The sequence below is a fragment of the Branchiostoma floridae genome, chromosome 5 (assembly GCF_000003815.2).
Source record: "Branchiostoma floridae strain S238N-H82 chromosome 5, Bfl_VNyyK, whole genome shotgun sequence".
Taxonomy (NCBI): domain Eukaryota; kingdom Metazoa; phylum Chordata; class Leptocardii; order Amphioxiformes; family Branchiostomatidae; genus Branchiostoma; species Branchiostoma floridae.
Genome location: NC_049983.1, coordinates 625851 through 649306, shown reverse-complemented (window position 1 = coordinate 649306; position 23456 = coordinate 625851). Strand labels below are relative to the sequence as shown.

Below are 23456 nucleotides of genomic sequence, written 5' to 3'. Positions count from 1 at the left end.
ACATTTTGTGTACATGTGAATCTCCCAGTTTAAGGCTACAAGGAGTATCACCCTACTATCTGTATCTGTATCTGTAGTCTGTGTAACACAGACTCCGCTGTCCAGGGCTCTAACTGGCCCCTCCCCGCGGAGTTTGTGCTCCACTAGCTATAACCTGATAGTGGGCCGGCGGATGTTTGGCGGGCTGCTATAAGCGAGATTTAATCAGGCTACTGTATCTGTATCTATATTGTCTATACAACATATTCCAGCCACTTATGTGTATATGGCACGGCATAATATGACCCGTAACCCCCAACTTCTTGCTGTACATGTAAGTGCTATTTAAAGTTATCTAACAGTCATGAATTTCCAGTTACCTTCTGATTCCTCAACACCTAGCTTGGTAGGGCTGTCCCTACCCCCCTCTGCAACATGGTTTCTCCCATCTGACACCTCCATAGTTTCTGCAGCATGGTTCTCTCCTACATGGTTAGATGCTGCCTCTGGTGGTGGAGGGTCCTAGTACAGGAAATCATAGAGTAGTTAATTATCATGGAAGCTCATCTGTGTTGATAGTATTACAATGCTAAAATATTTTCCTACACTAAGGTGTACAAGGATCAAATTTTCATCGCTCACTGTCGCCTTCTTCAGGATCAAGAATGGCAAAGTGGAGTGGGTAAGATTTTGTGTTACGAAATTGCACAATAGCAATCTTTCACAAATACTATCTTGAGAATATCCTAACAATCAGAATCTGATATACAATAGGCATTGCTGTGGTGTTAAAGTATGGAGTTTGATCCAGAAACCAGAGGTCCTGGTGTCGAGATGACCTAAAGTTGAATCCTTGGGAATGGCACTTAACACGAATTTTCTCACCTAATCGATTACTATTCAGGTACATGTTGTATAAGTAAATACCCAGCTTTGACTAGGGACGTTGCTCAGATAGGACGCCAAATGGAGGTTCCATGTTTGAGGAGAGCCACACCTCCAGTATGTTAAAGAACCCACCAGACCACACTTACGAAAAAGAATCGGGGTCCTTCCTGACCAGTGTAAGTAAATCAGTCTAGATATGCAGCTTGTGCTGTTCAGTACAAACCTGGTGCATTATGCCATGAGGAGATTTACCAGGTAAGCAATACATAGTATGTATTACATACAATTACAAAGTGAACTTTATAGACTGGCATGACAACTTTTTGGAACATCTGTAACCAGAAGTAGTTTACCTTTGCTGTTAAGGCTGGCCACTTCTTGTACTTCTCCTCCTTGTTGAAGGTGATGGACATGAGTTCGTCTGTACAGATGACCATGGGGTCAGTAGCTTCTACTGCAGCATGCAGGCTGCAACTCCACGATCTCCCATCTATGCAAAGCAACAGACAACAAAAAAATACTGTAAATGGATTTAAGTTTGCGGGGATTTAATTTCGCAATAGCAGGAGAAGGACTGTTCGCGGTGGTTTTTAAGTTCGTAGCACCATGCACTTTAGTCTTTTAATGTCATGGAAAAATGTTTGCGGTGGTTTTGAGTTCACGGTAAATTTGCAACAAGAAAAACGCAAACATAAGACCACTGCAAAAATTTCTGCATTTACAGTACATACATACATACATGTACATTATTACTATTAGTATTGTGCAGTAGTTACATGTTTTTGCATATTATACATGTACCTTTCAAGACACAGCAGAACTATGTTAATACAATGTATATTTTTCAAGTGTACTCAAGGCTAGAGACTTGAAAAAAAAATGGTGCCAGTTTCAGCATTTTGTGGAAATGCAATGTAAGACTAAAAATTGGACAAGTTTTCCAAAATTCGATAGTCCTATCAGGCAACTATCACTGCTAGAGTGCTTCACCTCTCTGTCCTGTTTTGCATATTGTAGTTGAATAAAAAAAAACTACATAAAGAATGAAGAAATCAACTTTTTACTTTCCTGAATGACTTAAATAACTTTTTTTCATGAATTTTCACTTCCAGCAATGGAATTCTTCTTTTGTTTATTGGCCTTATTTTTCTGTGTTGACCAATGCTCAATTTCATAACTGTGAAAAGTTACAAGTACAAGGATAATATAATATCAAAATCTCATGGAAAAATCTAACTTGCCCGATCAGGCAAGTGTGGTAGGACATATATGCTTAGCCAATCTGCATTTCCACTTCCTGGGATAATGGGGTTAGTGGACTTCCAAATCCTGACCATGTTGTATAACTATAATTCCTTCAGGTACCTGGTAATAGTGGTATGAAATGTAGTGTACATGTACTTTAGTAGTTTACAAGTGTTTTACAGAAAATGTTACACATGATTTCAGTCTCACCTGGCAAATTTAAGTTAACGTCCTGTCCATCAACGGTCAGGTTCACGTCCGATGACCTGACATTGCAGATGGGCAGCGTGATGGTCACTGTTTTCCCATCTTGTGACCACATCGGGACAATAGGCTGGACATCCACATCAGTGCCTCCAGCTGCACAATGGAGGAAAGGAAAAAGTTGAATATATTTGTATGTACGTCTGGCTAATATGAACTTGTTATTTGTGAATTTCATGGCGTATCTTTGAATTTTGTCATTTTGATTTTGATTATTCACCATTGTGAGAATTGACGTGAAATTGCAAAAGTTGTTCTTTTAGGCCATGTTGATTTGATGAATAATATAGATAACATCCACTGATGCATCGATCAGTTTTTGTTCATTTTGTGAACAGTTTTTGATCATACTGTTAATCATAAAAGGTAGAAACAAACAATAACATATCTATATAGTATTACACAATTGCATTTCAATGTAGTAAAGTTAAACAATTCTTATCGTTTTATATGACCGTTTGATATAGTACCGTGCTGAAAAGTTGGAACAAAGAACATGGATGAACAGGATGATGAGACTATCTGTCTCACACCGGAAGTAGGGCACATTGTTAGGAATATGACTCAACGTTGTACTTTAAATGTACAGGATGTTTGATACCGAATACCCATGTAACGATAGAAGTTTGAAAGTCAATGTTCCCTCGAACACTATCCGTTAGAAATGTCAGTGTCAGACTGACGTAGACAGCAGCCGTGACCTCGACCCACATATGGACCCAAGCGCACCCCCTCCCCACAACATTCCTAATGGCCCGTGCCGCGGCCAACAAAAACAAAGACCGCTCGTCTCAGATTGCCGACCGGCGACTGTAAAACACGTGCAGATACGCAAAAAAATACCACCTACCCGCTTCTGCGGATAGTTCTGCGGAACCCCGTATCTTCTTCACCGCCCCTTCCCCGCTGACGTGCCCTGCTTCGGCGCTGGGAGCTCCGCTTTGTCCGTCGAGCGAGCTCGCTCCATTGTTCAAAGGATGGCGCAAAACAGTCATGCTGCTGCCGTCTCTGTCCGTCACTGCTACAGGCGAGCGCTTACGTTTTCTGGCGACGTCCTGCGTCCGATGGTTCATAGAGCCATCTAAACAGCGCCACAACACCACGCGGGATTACTCTATGTGTTCCAAAGTCAAAGAAAATGTCAGAAAAGTACGACTCCGTAAAAAAATTAGTGCGAAATTTCTCGACGTCTGGGATTTTTCTATCCGGCGTCCGCCATCTTGGATATTAATGATGGTGACCTCTGCCCTCTGTAAACCTTCCAAAACATTTCGCAGCTTACAGAGGAATTGCAATGAAATAGAATCTGAATATTTTCACAAATTATGTAATATTTAAGTTTAGGTCTCTTTTAGAGAAAAATATATCGGAAAATGTAATTATTTTGAATGTCCCGCCAACCAAAGTTCTGACGTCACGGTTTTCAAGATGGAGGGCGAACGGAGAGGTGAGATGAGGGAAGGGTGGGTTTTGTAGGAAAATGTCCTCTTGTAATGTCTCTTACAGAAAGAGGGTTGTTTTCTGTTCATCATGAGGTATCTCTGTCGCTTCTGTAGCCTTTATAGCTCAAATTATTGTTCTGCTCCACTCTGTGGCACCGTTCTGGAATCGTTAAACCAAGATGTTTGAAGTTCACTGTTGGCTATCCTGGTGTGCTTGAATTTGTGGTAGCAAATTATGTTCTCCATGAACAGATATCGCTAGAGCCGTTATCATCTGATATTCAGGAAATACCCATAACGTTAGAGTACAGTTGGATGACAATCATTTTATTCATATTTTTATGTGGACAGATGTATGTTCAAGAATAGGAGCAGAATAATTTGTAAAATTATGAAAAATACTTCAGTAAACTATGAAGGATTCCTCAAGCATAATATTTTAGGAAACCGTTTAGAATTAGATATGTTTTAGATGCTGTGCATTAGTTAAGTAACTCACATCATAGCACATCATATCACGGTTGCATGGATTTGTGCTGGGGGAAGAAGAAGTAGTGAGTGACAGGGGGGTGACACCACTGGCAGCGAAGCCTACTGGGTTGGCGGAAACGACTGCCCGGTCGGTCGGCGGAAACCGCTGCCCAGTCCGGTCCGGAGGTTGGTGTTGGGGGTTTCAAGTATACCAAAGGTAAACAAGATGGCCTGCTATCGCAGCAAATCAGTGATTTGGTCCCCTCTCGTGTAGGCTGGCCCTACAACTTACAGTACCACTATAAATATCGTAAACATAACCGAAATTTCGGAAATTCGAAAACACAAACATGACGTAATTTCGATTTTGTACACGTTCACAGTGAACATCAGATTTCGGTGCTGCCAGCTCATTAACGCTAGAAGGGTCGACAATGAGCCGCGTGTCCTCACCGTAAGAACCTATTAGCGCCTTGATTTTGTTTGGAAAGTGTAATCCCTAACACTAGTTTTATATTTATATACTCTGAAATGAGAAAACTGTAGGTTGGATTGATTGGATTGAGCAATTCATCGGAAGTTTTCGGCATTCCATGCGGCGCACCTTAGGTCGTTGACCCCGAAATAAGCAGCGTGTAAGGCAGCTTCTAAAAGGGGACAGTTGTAACCTTTATTGTTACTTGCTCTTTGGAATAGCTTTAGACAAATAAGATGTTGGCATTGATCAGAGTATGAGTCTTTCTTGTTGAGGATTACTAATAAAGAATTTTTCTCGAGCCGATTGTGGAGACAGTTTTTCCTCGGACATGTCGGACATTCCCGATCACTGATCACGCCCAGCGGCAATGTCAAAGCTGCTTGTCGGTGACCGGTGTAAACTGGTTGCGTTATAAATATATTGCCAAAACAGGCACATTTTTTTTATTTTACGTTGTATGTCGCTTCTTACTACTTGAATACACATATTTTTGCTTTGAGATATAACGTTACTTTCCATTCACACAAGAGAACATGGTTATGAGGATTGTTCTGCACACACGGTGCAGTCCATTTTGTTAAGAAAATCGTCAAAGATCGGATTTAGGCTTAGGTCACATTTCAAAAAAGGGGCCCGGTCGGACAGCTTTCGGGGTCGAAAATAATGATATAAAATTCATCAAAATACAGAAAATGTCGAAATAAGATCCATGGGCATGATTTGTGTACATTTCTAGGTATACATTGTACTTTTTCGTTTCTTAAAACATCCCGGCTGGGCCCCGGTTTTGAAATGTGACCTAAGCCTTACAGCGTGTACATGATTACGCTCGTCGTAATCTATATACAGAATACTACCAGCCGTTTTCCAACCAAAACCCCGTCCAAAATTTCGACATGGTTTTTGTAGACCATTTATTCAGCGATGGGTAATATTGAGATTACAATGTTTTTTTGCTGCTTACTCTGCTGTATGCAATACTCGAAACCCCCAAAGCCAACCTCCGGACCTGACCGGGCAGCGGTTTCCGCCGACCGACCGGGCAGCCGTTTCCGCCAACCCAAGCCTACTCACCTAGGAATCATTACTAAAAGGTATAACCACTAAGTAATATAAGAATCAATGGCTGTTTGGGGTTACATTTGTCCTTTCATTCAGATGGGGAAGTGATGATGATGTTGTTGTCCTTGCTTATAAATGTATATTATTTTGCTAGTATTACTACTAGTAGTAGGCGTGGTCTCTTGGTGCTGGATAACACTTGGTTCTGTATTGAGTCAACTTTCAATCAGGGTATTTAGCTCTTGGTGTCATGTACTTGAGAGTTGCTGGAAGAGTTTCTAGGAGATCTAGAGTACGTCAAATCTGTTGTTGAAGTGATGTTTAGTGTGTATGGCACGAGCCTTAGGTGTGAAAAAACCCAGCATGTACTTAACTTATTGGGAGGAGTACTAGTACTAGTAGTAGGCTTGCACTTAGCCTGGTTACCAAACCCCAGCCCGATCTCAAGTATCTATTGTGCAGGGACACAAAAGATATTTTTGAGGTTTGGGTGTGGTATCCGGGCTAGCTACTAGTAGGTGCATCAACCTGAAAGTGAGGAGAAACAAAGCCATATTTGAAAAAGAATTACATTACTGGTATATAGACACTTCATGACAGAGTTGACGGTTTTAATGTTTTAATTTTTTTTACATTTTTCCCCTAATCCTCAGGTAACCTGGAGCTGGAAGGAGAGTTAGTGGAGAGGGGAGGACACGGGGATGGAGTCAGGAGAGCCATCCCTCTGAAGCTCAGCAGTCATCACAGCAAGAGGACTGCCAGTATCAGAGGTAACATCATACAATGTACTAGTAACAATGTACTACAGGGATTTTTTAAAACAAGGGAACAGGGCTGGGGGACTTTGCCCTCATACCCTGACCATGCACCCCCTAAGTTAACCCTGGGGAGCAGATCCTCTGGCAAGCTTAAAATTTTGTTGACCAGGGATCAGACGTGGTCAGTCAGATAGTAGTTTTGGCCCATAGGAATGCTCCATTTCAACTGATTAGAATTATAAAAAAAAATCCACACCCTGGCCTGGTACTAGTGGTAGAAAGAACCCCAAATCTCCCCCACTTGGTGGTACCGCTCAATTGCAGTGCTCCCTCTTTTTTTTCTAGAAAAACCCCTGTACTACATACATCATGTCTTATTTAAGTTATTACCTCTGTGAAGGAGATTCACCTCCTATAACCATGAATTGCAATTCATTATTTGTGTTTGCAACTATAAGTTACAGTATAAGTTATAACTCATCCCTTTGTATGTACTTTGGCATATCGGCAGCTAGTGTGGTTCAGATGATGCACATTGATTTTTGGCAACCAGCTTGCTAAATGCATGTTACCTTGTTACAACTGAAGTCTCCATCCAAGGTGACAGAAAAGCACAAATGATGTTTGTTCTCCAAAGTTAGGACAGTACAGTGCTGTGCTCTGTATATACTCAACTTATATAGTTGTAGCATTCTTTTGACCTGTTGTTTGTTCTTCGCTTCCTTTTTAACAGATGACAGAGGATCCTCCTCAGAGAAGCATCACGGACCCATGAAATGGGATGTCAAGGTGAGGAATGCCACTCTCAGTAGTTATGGCAATGTCTAACTTGAGGACATGCTGTAATTCATGTGTACATGTAAATGTATTTAAGTTTTCAGTGGTTTTATGTTTGTGATTTTGATGGTGACCTCTGCACCATGAACACACATAACTTATGCAAAATTTTGTTCAGTCCTCTGCCCACCTACATTTGTACCCCCTTGTCTAAGCGCAGATGTACATACTGTATGATAATGAAGTATTTGGTAGTGTTAGAGGTTCTCTGTCCATTTGTAGTACCCTTACCGAGTGGCCAGTACATGTATGTGGTTTCCGACTGGCTGTCAGTAATGGCGCCAGTATTTTCATTACTGTACATGTATATAGCAGTAAGTGACTCAGAACCACTGCAAACACTCTATTTTCTTCTTACCACGAATTTACATTACCAGAAACTCAGTATATCATTGAAGCTAACCTTCCATTTCCATAGGTTCTGAACTTCTGAGTACCTTTTGTATATACTTACTAGTAGTACCAGAGGTACATGATTTTTTGTATATGTACTAAAAAGTGTCAATTCTTGTGTCTGGCAGTTGAACCTGATTGGAAAGAAGATTAACGACACCATGCTGCACCTGTGTGAGAAATGTGTCTGTCCAGTCAACCTCTATGGCAGGATGGTAAGCTTCACTTTTAACAGTTACTACCGATTCTGTTATTACCTCCATGAAAAGTAGGTATTGTTTTTGATGTGTCTGTGTGTGTATGTCTGTGTGTTTGTTATAGCCGGATATTTCTGGTCACCATAACTTAAGAACCTCAGGATGGATTGTAACGATATTTGGCATGTCGATAGAGGTAGGGAAAATTAAGGTCAAGTTTAAGTTTGAGCCAACTGGCACATCATGTTGTTGACTAAGGACAATGTATACATAGATCTTTTAGGATTGGCTGTAGTAACCCTTTGTCAGCTCATAGAATTACAATATTGATGAATTGATCAGTTGAATCAGTTGATCACTTTATTAGTCCTTCCATCCCTAAACATCTTGTTCATGATGTGCAGACTTTCATTACCATTTTACCAATTCAATTGTCTCTGTTTTCTTACTTCCAGATACCTTGCAAGCATGTCTTTTGTTTTGATTGCTCCAAGAGGACAGACAAAAACTGCTTAAGGTAAGGATATGTGTATGCAACTTAGAATTACATGGCATGATTGTAGTATTACACGCTCTGGAGAAATCCAATACTGATAGTACATGTACTAAGAATAAACAATATTGGTATTGTAAATAGTGTTGCCTTGTTCCAGTTTAATTATATAAGAAAAGTATGAAAGTTGTTATTTACATGTAATTTGAAAATTCTTACCTCCACGAAAAGTGGAGGTACAATGTATAGCTTTTGGCGTGTCTGTTTGTGTGTCTGTGTTTCCAGATATTTGTGGTCAGCATAACTCTAGAACCTCTGGATGTATTACACTGATATTTGGTTTGTGGGTGGGGGTTGGGGAAGACGAAGGTCAAGGTTGATTTGGGGGCCCCCTGGTGTGTGACTGGAGAACCCTGCTGGAGTGCTGGTACAGTCAGTTGGCTCTACGCACCATGTGCAAGAGGAGTGAGTGTGAGTGGTAGGTGACCTTGGTACAGCAGCAGAATTTTTTTCTTTGTTCCTCAAACAGGGTTCTCCCCAGAATATTTTAGTTTAGTGGAGGCGCTGGCAAAAATAATCCAAACCAACGTGCTGAGCTTTCATGAAAATGGGTTCATTTGCAATGACAGAGGGTGTCAAATACCACAAGTATAGTACATTATAGGTATTCCTTTGTTGTGAAGTGGCAAAACGACTATTGTTTTGATCATCACCTGTTCACAAGTTTTTGCAGACAATGCCGACTGGAAAGGTGATGCCACGTGGCACAAAAATCTGTAAATTTTCATTAATTTTAACAAAACTAACCAAGAAAATAGGAGAGAAACACACTAAATTTCAAAAGTAGTATAGTGGAGTTAGGCAAGGAGAAAAGTGGAGGGCCTCCGTTATTCCATCCTCTGGGGAGGACCCTGCTTACATATGCTGTGTTTCCTCTGTAAGATGCGGGGACCCTGTCCAGCGCATAGAGCAGTGTCCCCGAGGTGCAGTGTTCATGTGTACGTTTGGTGATGGCAAGCATGGCAACAAGGGGTGCAGGAGGACCTACCTGTCCCAACGGGACCTTCAGGTAAGCTCTACCTTCATTTTAGTTGTACACCTAAAACTAGTTAGCTGCACCCAAAGTGTGCTCTGTAAAATACAATGTCATGAGGATCTTTTCAAGCTTTCTTGTAGTACCCAGTAATGTGTGAAGCCTTCCATTATGGAGAAAGCTGATGTCACACTCACAGTAGAATTTTGAAATTAAAATTAAAGGTAACACTTAATTTTTTAGGATCTCAAGTGTTACCTTTAATCTTAAAGGCTTTAGAGTGATTTTCAAAATTCAAGAAACTTCTGCCAAGCAATTATCCATTTTATGAATACAAACTTGTACAAATGGCCACCTCAACACAAGGGTCACATGGCTATTGGCTAATGTGAACACTGTTTGGTGGTCATTTTGATAATTTTTCCCATGGACACAAGCGTTAAAAATCCTGTGCATAGTGACCTGTTGACATAAACCAGTCGGTCATCTTCTTGGGCATATACAACATTTTCTGTTCACAGAGGCACATCTGTCCCTCTTAGTGTTGACTTTTTCAAACTCTTCCTCTTCAGGCTCACATCAACCATCGCCACAAGCGGCCTGCGGTGGCAGCCGAGCCAACCCCACACCAGACGTACCCCACGACATACCAGCCATATCCCACCTCCCAGGACCAGAGCGCCGCCGTGTACAGACCCGTCCCAGGGGACCAGTACGCGCCGCCACCACCACCCCCACCTCCCCAGCCGGTACCCCAGGGGATGCCCATGACGCACGGTGCTCCACTACAGCCTCCACCAGAACACAGGGACTACAGTAGGATGCCTCCACACCACAGCATCCCCCCTCCCGGACACCCACACGATGACAGGATGCACGAGCCCCCTCCTCACCCCATCCCCCCTCCGCAACACTATCAGGACCCACTGACGGGGCATGCCACGACTGGCCCGCCCCACCCGGACCACCTGCCGCCTCCACCCCCGCCCCCTCCTCCAGAACACCACCGTTACCCCCCATCGTCAGACTCCCTCCCCAACCCCGTGTCCCAGTCCTACATGCCTGTGACCAGCAGCCGCAGTAGCAACCTCATCACAGTCCCTATCAAAGACGACAGCGAAGATCTTGCTAAGCAGGCCCCGTCTTCGACCCAGACTCCTCACAACCAGGGGACCATGTACAGGCCCATCCACCAGGGGGCCGCCCCGGCTGTACCCCACTCTGGGGCCGTGCCGATACCGTACTCCGCACCCCCACCCCACGGACATGTCGGGCAACCTGTTCACTCAGGACCTCCTGTTGTCCGTGGTCCCGGTTATGACTCACACGGGAGGCCGTACGATGAGTCAGCGATAAGTCCTCCCTTCGCCCAACCAGGCGGACACAGTCCTAGGGCAGCGTGGCCCCTCGCCGGCCCGCCCCCTCGAGGACCCGCCCCGGTCCCTCAGGGCCCTGTCCCCGGCGGAATGCCATCCGTTAGTAGTGCGCCGTCCTCTAGCATGCCACCACAGGCAGCCCACGGGCATCCCCCAAGAACATCGTATTATAACTGAGCTGGCATGGGCTGCCTGATGTACATAAAACACTTGTTTAACAGGCATCATCAAATGCTGGAAGTTATACCAATACCTGACTTCTTTATGGTTAATACGATGATGAATTTCTCGTCATGACATTATTTGATTATCTTACTTGATCCCTGTTATCTGTATGCTTTTGAAAACATCAACATCGTTCGTTGTTATTGATGTAAAAAGAAAAGTAGACATCGTTATCGTGTGCCCAACAGTAAAATCATCTTACATGTACACAAACTAGTTCATCAATTCCTGATTGTGAATGTCTATACACTTCAGGTTTTCTGGAATTGATGTATGGAAACTAAAGGAAGTTTATGTCAAAGGGTAAGGGAATTTCGTCTCAATGATGGTACGCAAGCGGTAAATAAATGTAAAATGCTCCAACATGTCTCGAACTATTAATTGTAAAAACTGTCTAAAGTGTATTCATGAAGATTAGACATCCAGGTTAACAATATTTAACTACAGTTCCATCTCTACGATTAGCATATCGTATCCAGTTTTAGTCATTGAATTACCTTTAATCATACAAAATATGCTTATATAAATCATAATAAGTTCACCTATATCCTACAAAGGTCTATGACGCCAACGTTTTTAGCATGTTTCTTATCCGAGTACAGCATGCTGTTGCATTATTTTTCAATCAAGTCATGTTGATTTGATTATATGGATGACATCATATGGGATCCCCAAAACTGATGCGATTGTGCAACTTAAAAAAGATTGGCCACAAAAGTTGCCATCATTATGAAATCTAAGTGGTACGGACGATTGAACTAAGGACTAAACACACAGTAATTATGTTCTCCCAAATAATAAATTCTTCATTTTCTTAATTCATGTGTATCTTTTTTTTTTACTTATAAATTCACTTTCAATGACTGAAGTATCCGTTTCCTGATATGTTTAATTTGCACATTACAGCATATTTTTGCTCATTTTGCAGCCACTTTGCACAATTTACAATATTCTCTTCTTTATTTTTGGAAACGGGCGAAAATTGATACGCAAGCAGAAATCATCCATATAATCGAAGCAACATGGCCCCAGCTCAACATACTACTGAACACACAGGTAAATTGTAACACATGAAAAATGACTTTCAATATTCAGAATTTCCTTTTATTGAATGAATGAAGGTAGATTTTGGTTGTCCCACGCAACCGTGACACTCATTCTTCAAGCCATGAGCGGGATCTTGGTGTAGATCTGTGCCGGCCCCTGACCGGACGGCAGGTTGACTTGCTGGACCCAGCTGGGCCAGTAGGTGCCCTTGAAACCAACCATGGCGAAATTGCCTACAAAAATGAAGGAAAAGATAAATTTAGACAATAAGACAGCTTATGTTTCGATTTTGCAATGGTGTAAACGCAAACTTTGATAAATCTGGTCGAGTCCTAAGCATGTTTAAGTGGCATAGACATGACTGGCTAAATGCTGTACGACTCTATAGCGAGCATACTGGGATCTGAATCGAACCATGTAAATGTTTCAAGTCTTTAGAGTAAGAATGTAATGGTTACAAGTACATGTGGGTTAGCAGAGGGAGATGATGTGATCACGGGTTATAACTTTCCACAAACTTTCCTTCAATGTTTCCGTTGGACAGTCGGTTTAAAAGCAATTATGAGGACCATTGCACCAAGTCTGACAATGGTGTTTATATAATTACGTACACAATCGTGACTTTTAAAGTGATAATGGCACAAAAGCATAATCATGTGTTCAAAGTAGTATACCAGCCTGTATGTCGTAAAATTGTACTTTGTTAGTCCAATGAAATGTGCAAAGGTAGTGAAGTTGCAAATCTTGGTCCCTAGACAGTAATTTCAAAACATGCATTACTATCATAGTCACATGTCTGTTACCCCCATTTCACGTTGAGGAAAATATGAGGCCATCCGTTACCTGTGTATTATAAAAATGTGTTCTTTAAATGTAATGCCTGGGATGCAGATGCTTTGAGTCGTGTTACATGGCGCTCACCTCTGAAGTCTGTCTTGACGGGCTCCTGAGCTCCGATCTCCCTCAGCGCTGTCAGACACTCCTGCGCGTGTTGGCTGGACGCGTCACTTACTGCCACCAGCACGATGGAGCTGAAAGGTTTGAGACAACGTTTTCTAAAAATCACACAATATTAACAACACTGTCAAGGTACAGATGATCGAGATCGGAGTCTCTGTAGACAGAGATCACGATCAGGATATATACATATATACTGTTCTAAGTAAGAGTTTATTATTTAGTTGAGATAGTTGAATTGATGTGTCCCGTTTTTTAAGGTTAAACCAATAAAAATCAAAAGTCTTACAATTAGGTTTTGATGACAAATATACTTAAAACCATAAACCACCATATGTTTCATGAAGCCATATGTTACGCATTACTTGTAAACGTCTGGCCATGTGTATATGTTACTTTTACAAAGCCACCTTACTTTTGCGGTATGACGTTACGTATGAAATTCGCCATCGCCACGTCAGCCCCGGCTTGTCCGTGCGTGTCGAACGTCTCGTGATGCGTCGCGGCGGCGCCCGTCAGAGCGTCAAGTGCGACGACGAGGAATCCCCGGTAATGACTATCATACCGCACTCCGTCTATCTGCAGATTTGATGATGACAATTGGTTATGAAGTATACTACCTTTAAACAACAAAGCTGAACCCAAAAATATCGACCCCCCCCCCCCCCAAAAAAAAACGGTTCGGCCCAGCATTTGTGCTGCATGCAAATCGTAACCACCCGTGATCTTAAGATAAGTTCCTTGTAAGTACACGATCAATGACTACAGTCGCAAACGTGACTAAGTTTGTATCCCCCCTCATCACGGTTCATGACTGACGTAGATTCTTCGGTGACTACAGCAGCGTCATCTTGTTAGAGTTCAAAGTCTGAACAGAAATTAATGCCATGAATACTAGTAAGATAGAGGAAATTCACCGAAACGTTCGTTGGCTAGGTAAATAATACCAAGAACTTGATTTGTTATCCATTTACTTACCAAACTATTCACGCACAAAATCTTATGCCTGGTTTGTAGTGGTAGTGACCGATTTTACAATCATCGCAGACTGTTCGTTATCCGTAAGTGTCCCGAAGATCCATCAATCAATCGTTTAACTTTTCTTTATAACATCTTCTGGAAATCCTACCTCGATGAACGACCTATGGCCCTGCTGCCACATTTCGTTGTACCCGGCTGAGACCACGGTCACTTCCAGGAACTTCTGGTTAACGTCGTAGACGATTGGCTCCTGGAGGAATATAGAGTGCAACATTATTTCCCAGATTTCCTACAATGTACAAACTATACACACTTTGCCTTTGTAACGTACTCTTGCATAATAATGATCTTTGTACAGCCTAGAGCAGAACTATCAAATCCTCTGCAAACAGAAAAACTTAATTGATGATAGCTGTGTATAAGATGTCCCTGTGGTTCAACTGGTAGTAGCCAGTAGCACTAATAAGCTGGTAATTGGAGATCTCGGTTCAATCCCGGATCTTGGGTTGGGACTGTACCCGTCTTTCGGAAGGGACGTAAATGGACACCGATCTTTTGTGGGGTGTCTCAATAGCACGTTGAAGGCGAAAGGCTAGCAACCCCTCCGTGTAAGAAAATATACCCTGCTTCAGAAACGAAGGAAAAGAGGCGAACATATGTGCTATAGTCATCACAGGGTGAACAACGTTAACAGTAATAACTGTGTGTAATTTGAGACTTGCAGAATCGTTTCTGGCTGAACGTAAACTCACCGTAGCGCCACACCCAGTACAGTCGTGGGCCATACTAAGGAAACTGGACATGGGGACAGTCTCTGTCGGTGTCAGGCTGTACTTGGGATACGCTGTAGACATACAGTTGCTGACCGCGTCACTTGTCATTGTTGCCGCAATTCTGATCCTCTCACAGCCCATGTTTGAACAGTAGCTGTCGCCTTCCCGATCATAGTTTGCGCGGATTTTCAGGAACAACAGACTGGAAGAGGCATGACGACAAGATCATAGTTATCCTGTACTTATGCTACTGTCCCATTTGGAAAAAGGGTCCCTCTAGGTATGCATGGAGTCTTTTTCTGCACTTTCAGGCGTAATCAATGCGTCTCCCCGTGGTGCACCATCTAGCTACCGGGCTATTTTGAAGCACGGTCGGGACCCTGGATTTCTTTAACTCGGAGATATAATCAACCCGGGATCCGGCAGCAAATGAATAACATGGCCTAATCTCTTTTTTTGTGCTTTATGAATATTGTAAAGAACGATACAGTACATGTTCACACACATACATAGACATATACCTATTGTCACTGGACAATGAAAGGGGCTTATCCAAAATATTAAATCTATAAAGACAACATGAACGGACGTAACCTAATCGTTCAAACACCAGTAAAAATCCGGCGGTCCACCGGGACAAATTTGTGTCTTTGGAGCCCAGTCGGGGCTACACCCCCTACGAGCCCGGGCACAGTTGCAAATAGGATCATTGAATGGGCGACTTTCTAGCTTCTACCTACCCCGTGCTTTCTTCGAAGTAGAAGAGTTTGCCGTCGCCGGCCTCCACAGCAGCCAGGCTGGACACGGGCTGGGCGTCTTCGTTCTGATATTTGTTCCACTGATTTCGGTACTCATGTCGTTGGTACCTGACATCGAATGTGGTTCCTGGTGGGTAGCAGAGGCCTACTCGGATCCAGTCTCCACTGCAAGTAAAATATAGTAAGTAGATTTTCATTTCAAACGTTCAGCACAGAATGTCACTGGCAAGTAGTTCTCTTTTAATGGTAATTTACTGTTGTCAAAGGCGAAATTGGGACTGTCATTATTAAGAGCCAAAGACTTGTACGTTTTATATCATGCTGCGTATTTGTATAATATACAGAGTTATGGGCTCTTGAGAATAGTTCAAAGTATTCCCTCCTGCATTGCGTGGGGTTAGCCTAGGTAATGACTTAATGTCGCGATTGTAGCTTAGGCTTTTTAAAGTTCCGGCCTGACAAACTTGGTTTCGTTGGAAAGGTCCCTTAGTAAGGAATCGAAAGATGAAAACCGCAAAATATTCGGATACTTCCTTCTCGAGATATTCTTGAGTATACATGCCCTGTTCAGGTGCAACCGCTAGCTCCTTTTTTGAAACACCGCCTGTCACGGCACCGGGTAGGGTGATGACTTAATGTCGCGATTGTAGCTTAGGTTTTAAGTTCCAGTCCGGCAAACTTGGTATCTTTGGAAAGGTCCTTCAGTAAGGAATTGAAAGATGAAAACCGCAAAATATTCGGATACTTCCTTCTCGAGATATTCTTGAGTATATGGGCCCTCTTAGGCGCAACTGCTAGCTCCTTTTTTGAAACACCGCCTGTCACGGCACCGGGTAGGGTGATGACTTAATGTCGCGATTGTAGCTTAGGTTTTAAGTTCCAGTCCGGCAAACTTGGTATCTTTGGAAAGGTCCTTCAGTAAGGAATTGAAAGATGAAAACCGCAAAATATTCGGATACTTCCTTCTCGAGATATTCTTGAGTATATGGGCCCTCTTAGGCGCAACTGCTAGCTCCTTTTTTGAAACACCGCCTGTCACGGCACCGGGTAGGGTGATGACTTAATGTCGCGATTGTAGCTTAGGCTTTAAGTTCCGGCCTGTCAAATTTGGTATCTTTGCAAAGGTCCCTAAGTAAGGAATTGAAAGATGAAACCGCAAAATCTTCAGATACTTGCTAGACTGTTTACACAATTTTTGGCTGTCAGGAGTTGATTGGCCCCTCCCAGAGAGCTTGAGGCTATTAATTCACCTCAAATGCAATAGAACAATGATTCCCTTGCCTATAGCCGTCACCAATGTAGGATAGGGACTCTTAGTTCTTTATCACTATGAAAATTAGTCCAATAGGAGCTCGGAATACTCTACAACCATGGAAACTAGTCATCACGGTATTGTCACCGTCACGGTCAGGCCCTCGGATTCCTTTTATCTCGCAGTTAAAATCAACCGCGGGACCCGGCGACAAACAGAGGTCGTAGCTTAATCGTGAAACACCGAGAGTCTGGCCAGGTCTACACCCTGTACGGACACTTGTGTAAATCCTTCTCCTACGCAAGGTCCCCGACGGCACTAGCTGACTGCCTGTTGTGGCCCTGCTGTCTGGAGGCTCACCAGCGGTTACTGTGAGCGTCGCCACAAAGCAGATGTCAGCCAATCAGAGATTAGGCCTTTCTTGTCCTTTTTGTTTTCGAAAGGGATCTTGCAAAGGCCTGATTCCAAAGGGCGGTGACTGACTGATTCCCATATAAGGGTAAGCTCATTGATATTTATAAGCATTGCGGTCAGTAACTGATCTGAGTGCTGCAGACAGCAGAGGTGACCACTAGGAGTTTCGACACGACTGTGGTCCCTCTGCGTAGGAGAATGGTGTAAATAAGACCGTAACATTTGCCATGTTAGGGTCGTTATACCTGTTGAAGTTTATGGGGTAAAGGAAGATCTGTTCCGGAGCCCGCCCGTCCCAGTGGATGGTGTAGGAGGTGTTCAGCGTGACCACAGGCTGGTACTGTTGGTAACTGTTAGCATGAGATAGCGGTCCGGCAAGGGTCATTGGATGGTCTGGATACTCGTCACGAACCAGGGACATCTTCAGCGTGTTCGGTAGCTTCGCTTGCACCCACCACTGTGCAAAGTGCATGAAGCAATCGTAAACTTCCATAAATCTTACGTCGCAATTGATCAGTGTACAAGTTTGTCTGAATCTGTAACACTTACATCCTACTATAGGCTACTCCCTCGCTGCACCCGCTGAGCGACAGAACAATCAATAGATTTCCAAGAATAGTTTCATCAGGTTGGTAGAGTATAGGATATAGGAGAATTCATTGTACACAACCAGTAAGGCTTTCATAACTTACGTTTCGATGTCTTTCAAACACCTTCGTAAGAGCCTCTAACTGGAGTTCTGCTTCTCACCGCTATATGTATAGATATTGGTCATAGAAAAGGAAGACAACAGGCGGGCACGGTGGATTAAGGAGGCCATCTGTATAAGAAAGTCAACCCCAGCGATGAACCGGGACGAGGGGGGATACAAGCTTAGCCACGTTTGTGATTGTTTTCTCACCACAAAAGCGCCACCTACATCGGCTACATATGGCGGTGAGAAGCATAACTCCAGCTAGAAGCTCTGACGAAGGTGTCTGAGAGACATCGAAACGTAAGCTATGTAAGTACCTACTGGTTGTGTACAAAGAATTCTCCTATATCCAATTAACAGATTGCTCAACGAATTTCAAACGTAAAGATACTTTTTAAACGTTTTGTGTTTTACGTTTGCATTTTACACTGTATCCCAATAATGAATGCAACATTGGTCACTGTATGGTCGTTCAGCGATCGCTGTCTGGTGGAAAAGTGGTTTTATTGAGGTCTTTTGGTCACCGCATATAGCATAATTGCTTTACTATTGTGCATGTATTATACAGTAGACACTGATAGCAAAAAAAAATCCCCAAATGAATGATTACCAGGTGGTGCATGCCGAAAGCGTAAAAAACTAAATGAAGTTAGAAATTCAGGAATTTAAGGAAATCATGAACATTTTGAAATGATTTTAATTCTCCAGTTCTTTTTCAAATTCCGATGAAAGGATATAGAGTTGCATGGATCTACTGTGTGATGAACATGTAAGCATAGGTATTCTGACCTGGCCATACTTCCCGCTGCAGAAGGTACCGCGCCACTCCGGCTTCTCCACGCAGCCGGGGTTCCTGACCAGGTAGTTGTCCGGCCCGACTAAGTAGCTGTCCGGGTAGCCGGTGAGGCTCCCGTCCAGGTCGTGCAGAATGTTGGTCTTATCTCCGTCTTTGTTGTTCTGACCGAATGACGGCAGTCCCGGCCCACCCAGAAACATACGACTTTGGACCTGACAAAAGTGTACCGGTCAACAGTTGATAGGGCTTAAACATATATTAACTTTCGAACACAAATACAAGTAACCAGCATATAAAGTTAACAGACGGTGGATTAAAATAGACGATTTCTAAAAAGTTCCAATTTGAAACCACCGCCTGTCAACTTGATATCCCTGAATACCCTGGTTTTAAAAACAACGGATATAAGTTGCCCTGTAGATAAAGGCGAACCATTGTTACTTCTTATCTTTATATATCACCAAGCTGCATTTTGAGCTAAGTGTTCGACAACAACAATCACTCTAATCATGAAGTTATTTGTATATAAATCTTAATGCTTAATAATCAGTCACTTGACATCATGAGAAGTGGCAATAAAGCACTCAGTAGAGGTTAAGTATCTTGACAGCGCACGGAACGAAAAGGGGACATCTAACGTTACTCACATTGTCAAATTTGGCCCGTGTGATGTTACTGGTCGGGGTGTTTTGCCAGGTGTTGGTTCTGTGGAACCCTAAAGCGCTGGACCAGCGGTCGTACTCCGGTGCTGTGGCGTACCTCTTGAAGGTGCAACCGTCGGCTAAGATTGGACCGTCGTATACGTCTAGTCCAACCAGTGGATGGTTCCTATTTACAAAAAGCATGATTTCATCAATTTTGATGTGGTTAGGCACCACAAAAGATTAGTTTAGGTTACGTATTTTTGCTACTTGTCATTACAGTCGGAAACAATTATACTGTTGCTTTGGTAACTTTTGTATTGAGTATCTTATTACGGCTTAGGTTTCCAAGTAAGGCTTAGGTCCCATTTCCAAACCGGGTCCCGGCCGGGATGTTTGCGGAAACGAAAAATAAAAGTGTTTTTCAAGGAATATGCGCAAATTATGCTCATGAATATATTTTTTCCGTGCTGTTGCCGTTTCGTTTTGTTGGAAATTGGGACCTAAGCCTATACTAGGGATGTACCCCCGATCGGGCTCCGAAGCCACAAATTTGTTCCGATGGACTGCCGAATACGGTGTGGTTCCCCCGTTGGTGTTCTCCACGGGGAGGTCACGGTGTTTATTTGTCACTGGTTCCCTTATTTTAGGTCCGACTTAAATTCAACCCGTTGCTCGGCTCGGCCCCAAAATACCCCGGTAGCAATAATTATAGTATGTAACAACTATTTCATCAACTTTAAAAATATACATTACGTATATTACGTACGTGCCGTGAGGTAGGCTCCTCTCCACCGGTTTCACCCCGCCCATTCCCCAGACCCTGGCCCCGCTTTCCGTGCCCACGTTCTCACTCTCCCCGATGAAGATACTGTTCCAAATTTGCTGGGTAGACCCTTCGTCGTTAGGGAAGGCGCCTTCACTGTATCAACGAAACGCAAAGAGTCAAATTAACCAGTACGTTTCCTATTTGATATTCTGATAAAGCGATATATATAGATACTTTGTACGGGGGTCTGACGAGCAAAAACCTTAATTGTAAAACTAAAAATTACAAACTAACATCCACAAAAGACAATGCCATATGCAAGTTGCTCACTCGTTACAGTATATACGTTTAAATAATAAGACCTAAACAGAACAATTAAGGCAATTTACGTTGACAAGGAAAATCAATATCATAACTTGTAAAACAACATTGACTTATTATGAATTCCTTCTATGATAGGTTAGCGTTTTGATGCTTAATCATGCTTGATCATGCCATAGCAATGTGTGCGTTATCACATTTAGTTTGAATAAAACGTGCCGTACCTCGCCATTGTAAGTCCTATGCCGTTGTCCACGAAACTGAAAAGAAGAAAAAGGATCAATCTGCGACAGTAATCAATTATCTCTCTCTCTCTCTCTCTCTCTCTCTCTCTCTATATATATATATATATATATATATATATATATATATATATATGAAATTGGTTATACAGTCAAACATATCGCTTATACGTACAGCGAAGTACGTACTATGTATCTATGTATTTATCTATCTATCTATCTATATCTGTCTATCTATATCTATCTGTTTATATCGTTAACTCACGCGCATTTGTCGAACCAGATGTCCCCTCCCCGTATCCAGGAGCCCCAGACCCAGTTCTTGGAGGCGATGAGCCCCTCAATCATGGCAGGTACCCGCGGCTGGGACAGGTCGGCGTTCTGGTGAGGCTTGTACCTGCAAATAGCAAGTTTTTCCGTAGATAGAAATATATAACATGTATAAGGCATGCAAGTCCTCGACAAGATCACACTAGTAACTTGCATTGGTTACGCACGCGTTTTCCGTGTTGACTTGTTGTAGACTCTATACTGTGTAAGTAGAAATGTAAAATGTGTTTCTTTCATGCCATAAGTGTTCCACATGTTTTAAATGTTGGGCAACTTGTTTTGCAAGTTGGTAGTGATTCAAAACCGAGGCAATACTTTGGTCGTCTCACCACCGGCGCTGCTGGACGTTCGATGTCAATTCGCTGCGAAAGGTATGAACAGAACACTCTTGGGACTGTCCGACAAAATGTTCGAATGATTCCGTCGGCCTTGTTCATGGAAAGGACCCGTCTACTATACAGCTTCCGGAAAGTAAGTTTAAACCACGGGACTACAGCAGTGGGTCGTAGGTGGTGAGCTCGAATGTACACAGCGTCTTTCAGTCCTCTTTCCAAGATTTTGAATCCAGGATTTTGACTTTGTCCAGCAAATCGGGGTTTCCCGGTGAGACTTCATGTATATGTATTGACATACATCTTAGCTGGCAGTCGTGGATGTTTCATAAATCTAGTTTTCAACGCACGTTCAGTTTCACCAATGTATAAATGTATTTACGTTTCCTCTGTTTTACATTGGCAAAAAGTTATTTGGCTGTTTGGGTGCACTCGAAAACACGTGACTGTGTAAACCTAGTCAATGTCTTGTCAAACCTGAGCAATTTTCAGCCGGCACGAATGAATAACCTAATATAATTAGTTGTGACAGTCCTTACCGTGCCCCTCCTCCGTGCCCTATGGACAGGTACTCATACGGTGAGTTTGCTGTCGGTTGTGTGGTCTTCACTCCCCCGTCCAACATCAATCCAGCCTGGGGAAGGGAGAAACAAAATATTGTGCTTGCTAAAAACGATAAGTCAATAATTGACTAGGCATGTACAGGTAATCACCATCAACACAAATATGCTTACATTGAAGAATAGTATCATCCGGTTTGTAGAACATAGAATACTGGAGTTTTCTTGGACACAACCTCAAGGTATCCTAAAGGTAACCTGTAAAGTCTCAAATGGGATTAACTTTCTTATCCAGACAGCCTCCTTGATCCACGGATAAGGATAGACGGCGCATTTGGTAGATCAAGGAGGTTGCCTGGATATAAGAATGTCAACACCAGTACTGAAACCGGACCGGGGGGAAGGGTGCGTGCTACATATTTTGCCACGTTTGCGATTGTTCTCGCCTCAAAAGCGCCACATACATTGGCCACATATGGCGGTCGACGATAAGGAGCACTCCAGTTAGAATCTCTGACGAAAATGTATGATAAGCAAGAAAGGGAAACGTAAGCAGGCGAGGCTTTGCTGGTTGCGAAAGGAAAAGTCCAATATCAAAGTATGTTGACATTATGTATGTTGACATTATGACAACGCCTTCGTACAATCCGTTTGTGGGTAATCTTTGTCAAACTCTCATCTACTATCCTCCCTTACCAAACCGTTTCCACTCAAATTCAATAATCTATATTTTTACTCCATGACCAATGCATACTCTTCCATTGGAGTGCACTCTGTTGTTGTAGAGGCGTCCTAGTGGGGTTCGCTCCGCCTCCCATTTGGGAAGAGCCCCTGCGGACGGACCTGTGGGTTCTCGGTGGAAGATGAACCATATCCCCATGACCTATAAAACAATACGTGCACATCCATGAGAGATAGGAAGGGGACGCTATAAGAAAAGATACCTGTCCACGAAAGTTTATGTAAATATTGCTCAATTGATCAATGGATACAATTATGGAAAATAAGTTATATGTTTTAGTGTATTCACTACAAGGCCGAAAGGAACTTATCATTATTATTTCGAACTGTTACCTCAATTTCAGCGAGTTTTCACCATTAACGACCTGCGTTCCTTCTAATATCACTAAACCTGCTTTTATGCAAAGAGGGGGGCTGTTCGTCAAACCCAGCATCGTACTATACGTATCTTATACTTGATTGGAAACTAGGATTATGTATTCCATTACTTTTCTCTTACTTTGAGACTGTACGTGCAATATGCTTTTCAAATACATTTGAAGCAAGTCAATTGCATAAGGGATAATCGCACACTTCTGTTAATTGCACGACGTCCCCAAATCCAGCGGTGGTGTGGTCCAGCTTTAATAACTTTGCTTTGTTGCACCATTCGGATAATTGCACGAAATGCCCTAGCAAATGGGGTCCGCATTTAAGCGGCTTCTAAT

At 42.7% G+C, this 23456-nt stretch overlaps 3 protein-coding genes across 3 annotated transcripts in view; 1 reads left to right on the top strand and 2 right to left on the bottom strand.

The window, feature by feature from the left end:
• Positions 1-3629, bottom strand: part of LOC118415414 (ubiquitin carboxyl-terminal hydrolase 19-like) — a 20108-nt gene extending 16479 nt beyond the window's left edge. The window contains exons 1-4 of the mRNA XM_035820021.1: positions 3227-3629; positions 2323-2472; positions 1221-1357; positions 360-501 (exon numbers count right to left, since the gene is read on the bottom strand). Coding sequence (XP_035675914.1) covers positions 360-501; positions 1221-1357; positions 2323-2472; positions 3227-3449 — 652 coding nt within the window. The 5' untranslated portion in view covers positions 3450-3629. The remainder of the gene's footprint in view (positions 1-359; positions 502-1220; positions 1358-2322; positions 2473-3226) is intronic.
• A 41-nt stretch (positions 3630-3670) lies between these two features.
• On the top strand, positions 3671-11506 carry LOC118416852 (E3 ubiquitin-protein ligase Hakai-like). The gene is made up of 7 exons (XM_035822126.1): positions 3671-3823; positions 6483-6599; positions 7321-7376; positions 7946-8032; positions 8470-8531; positions 9450-9576; positions 10113-11506. The coding sequence occupies exons 1-7, from the start codon at positions 3805-3807 to the stop codon at positions 11091-11093; spliced, it is 1449 nt and encodes a 482-aa protein (XP_035678019.1). The 5' UTR covers positions 3671-3804; the 3' UTR covers positions 11094-11506.
• Positions 11507-12302: 796 nt separating this feature from the next.
• Positions 12303-23456, bottom strand: part of LOC118415413 (cell surface hyaluronidase-like) — a 17640-nt gene continuing 6486 nt past the window's right edge. The window contains exons 11-25 of the mRNA XM_035820020.1: positions 23249-23255; positions 22763-22891; positions 21988-22082; positions 21052-21183; positions 20769-20804; positions 20224-20376; positions 19461-19641; positions 18807-19025; positions 17569-17780; positions 15640-15822; positions 14879-15101; positions 14275-14376; positions 13561-13724; positions 13110-13219; positions 12303-12421 (exon numbers count right to left, since the gene is read on the bottom strand). Of these exons, the coding sequence (XP_035675913.1) occupies positions 12303-12421; positions 13110-13219; positions 13561-13724; positions 14275-14376; positions 14879-15101; positions 15640-15822; positions 17569-17780; positions 18807-19025; positions 19461-19641; positions 20224-20376; positions 20769-20804; positions 21052-21183; positions 21988-22082; positions 22763-22891; positions 23249-23255 (2065 nt within the window). The remainder of the gene's footprint in view (positions 12422-13109; positions 13220-13560; positions 13725-14274; positions 14377-14878; positions 15102-15639; positions 15823-17568; positions 17781-18806; positions 19026-19460; positions 19642-20223; positions 20377-20768; positions 20805-21051; positions 21184-21987; positions 22083-22762; positions 22892-23248; positions 23256-23456) is intronic.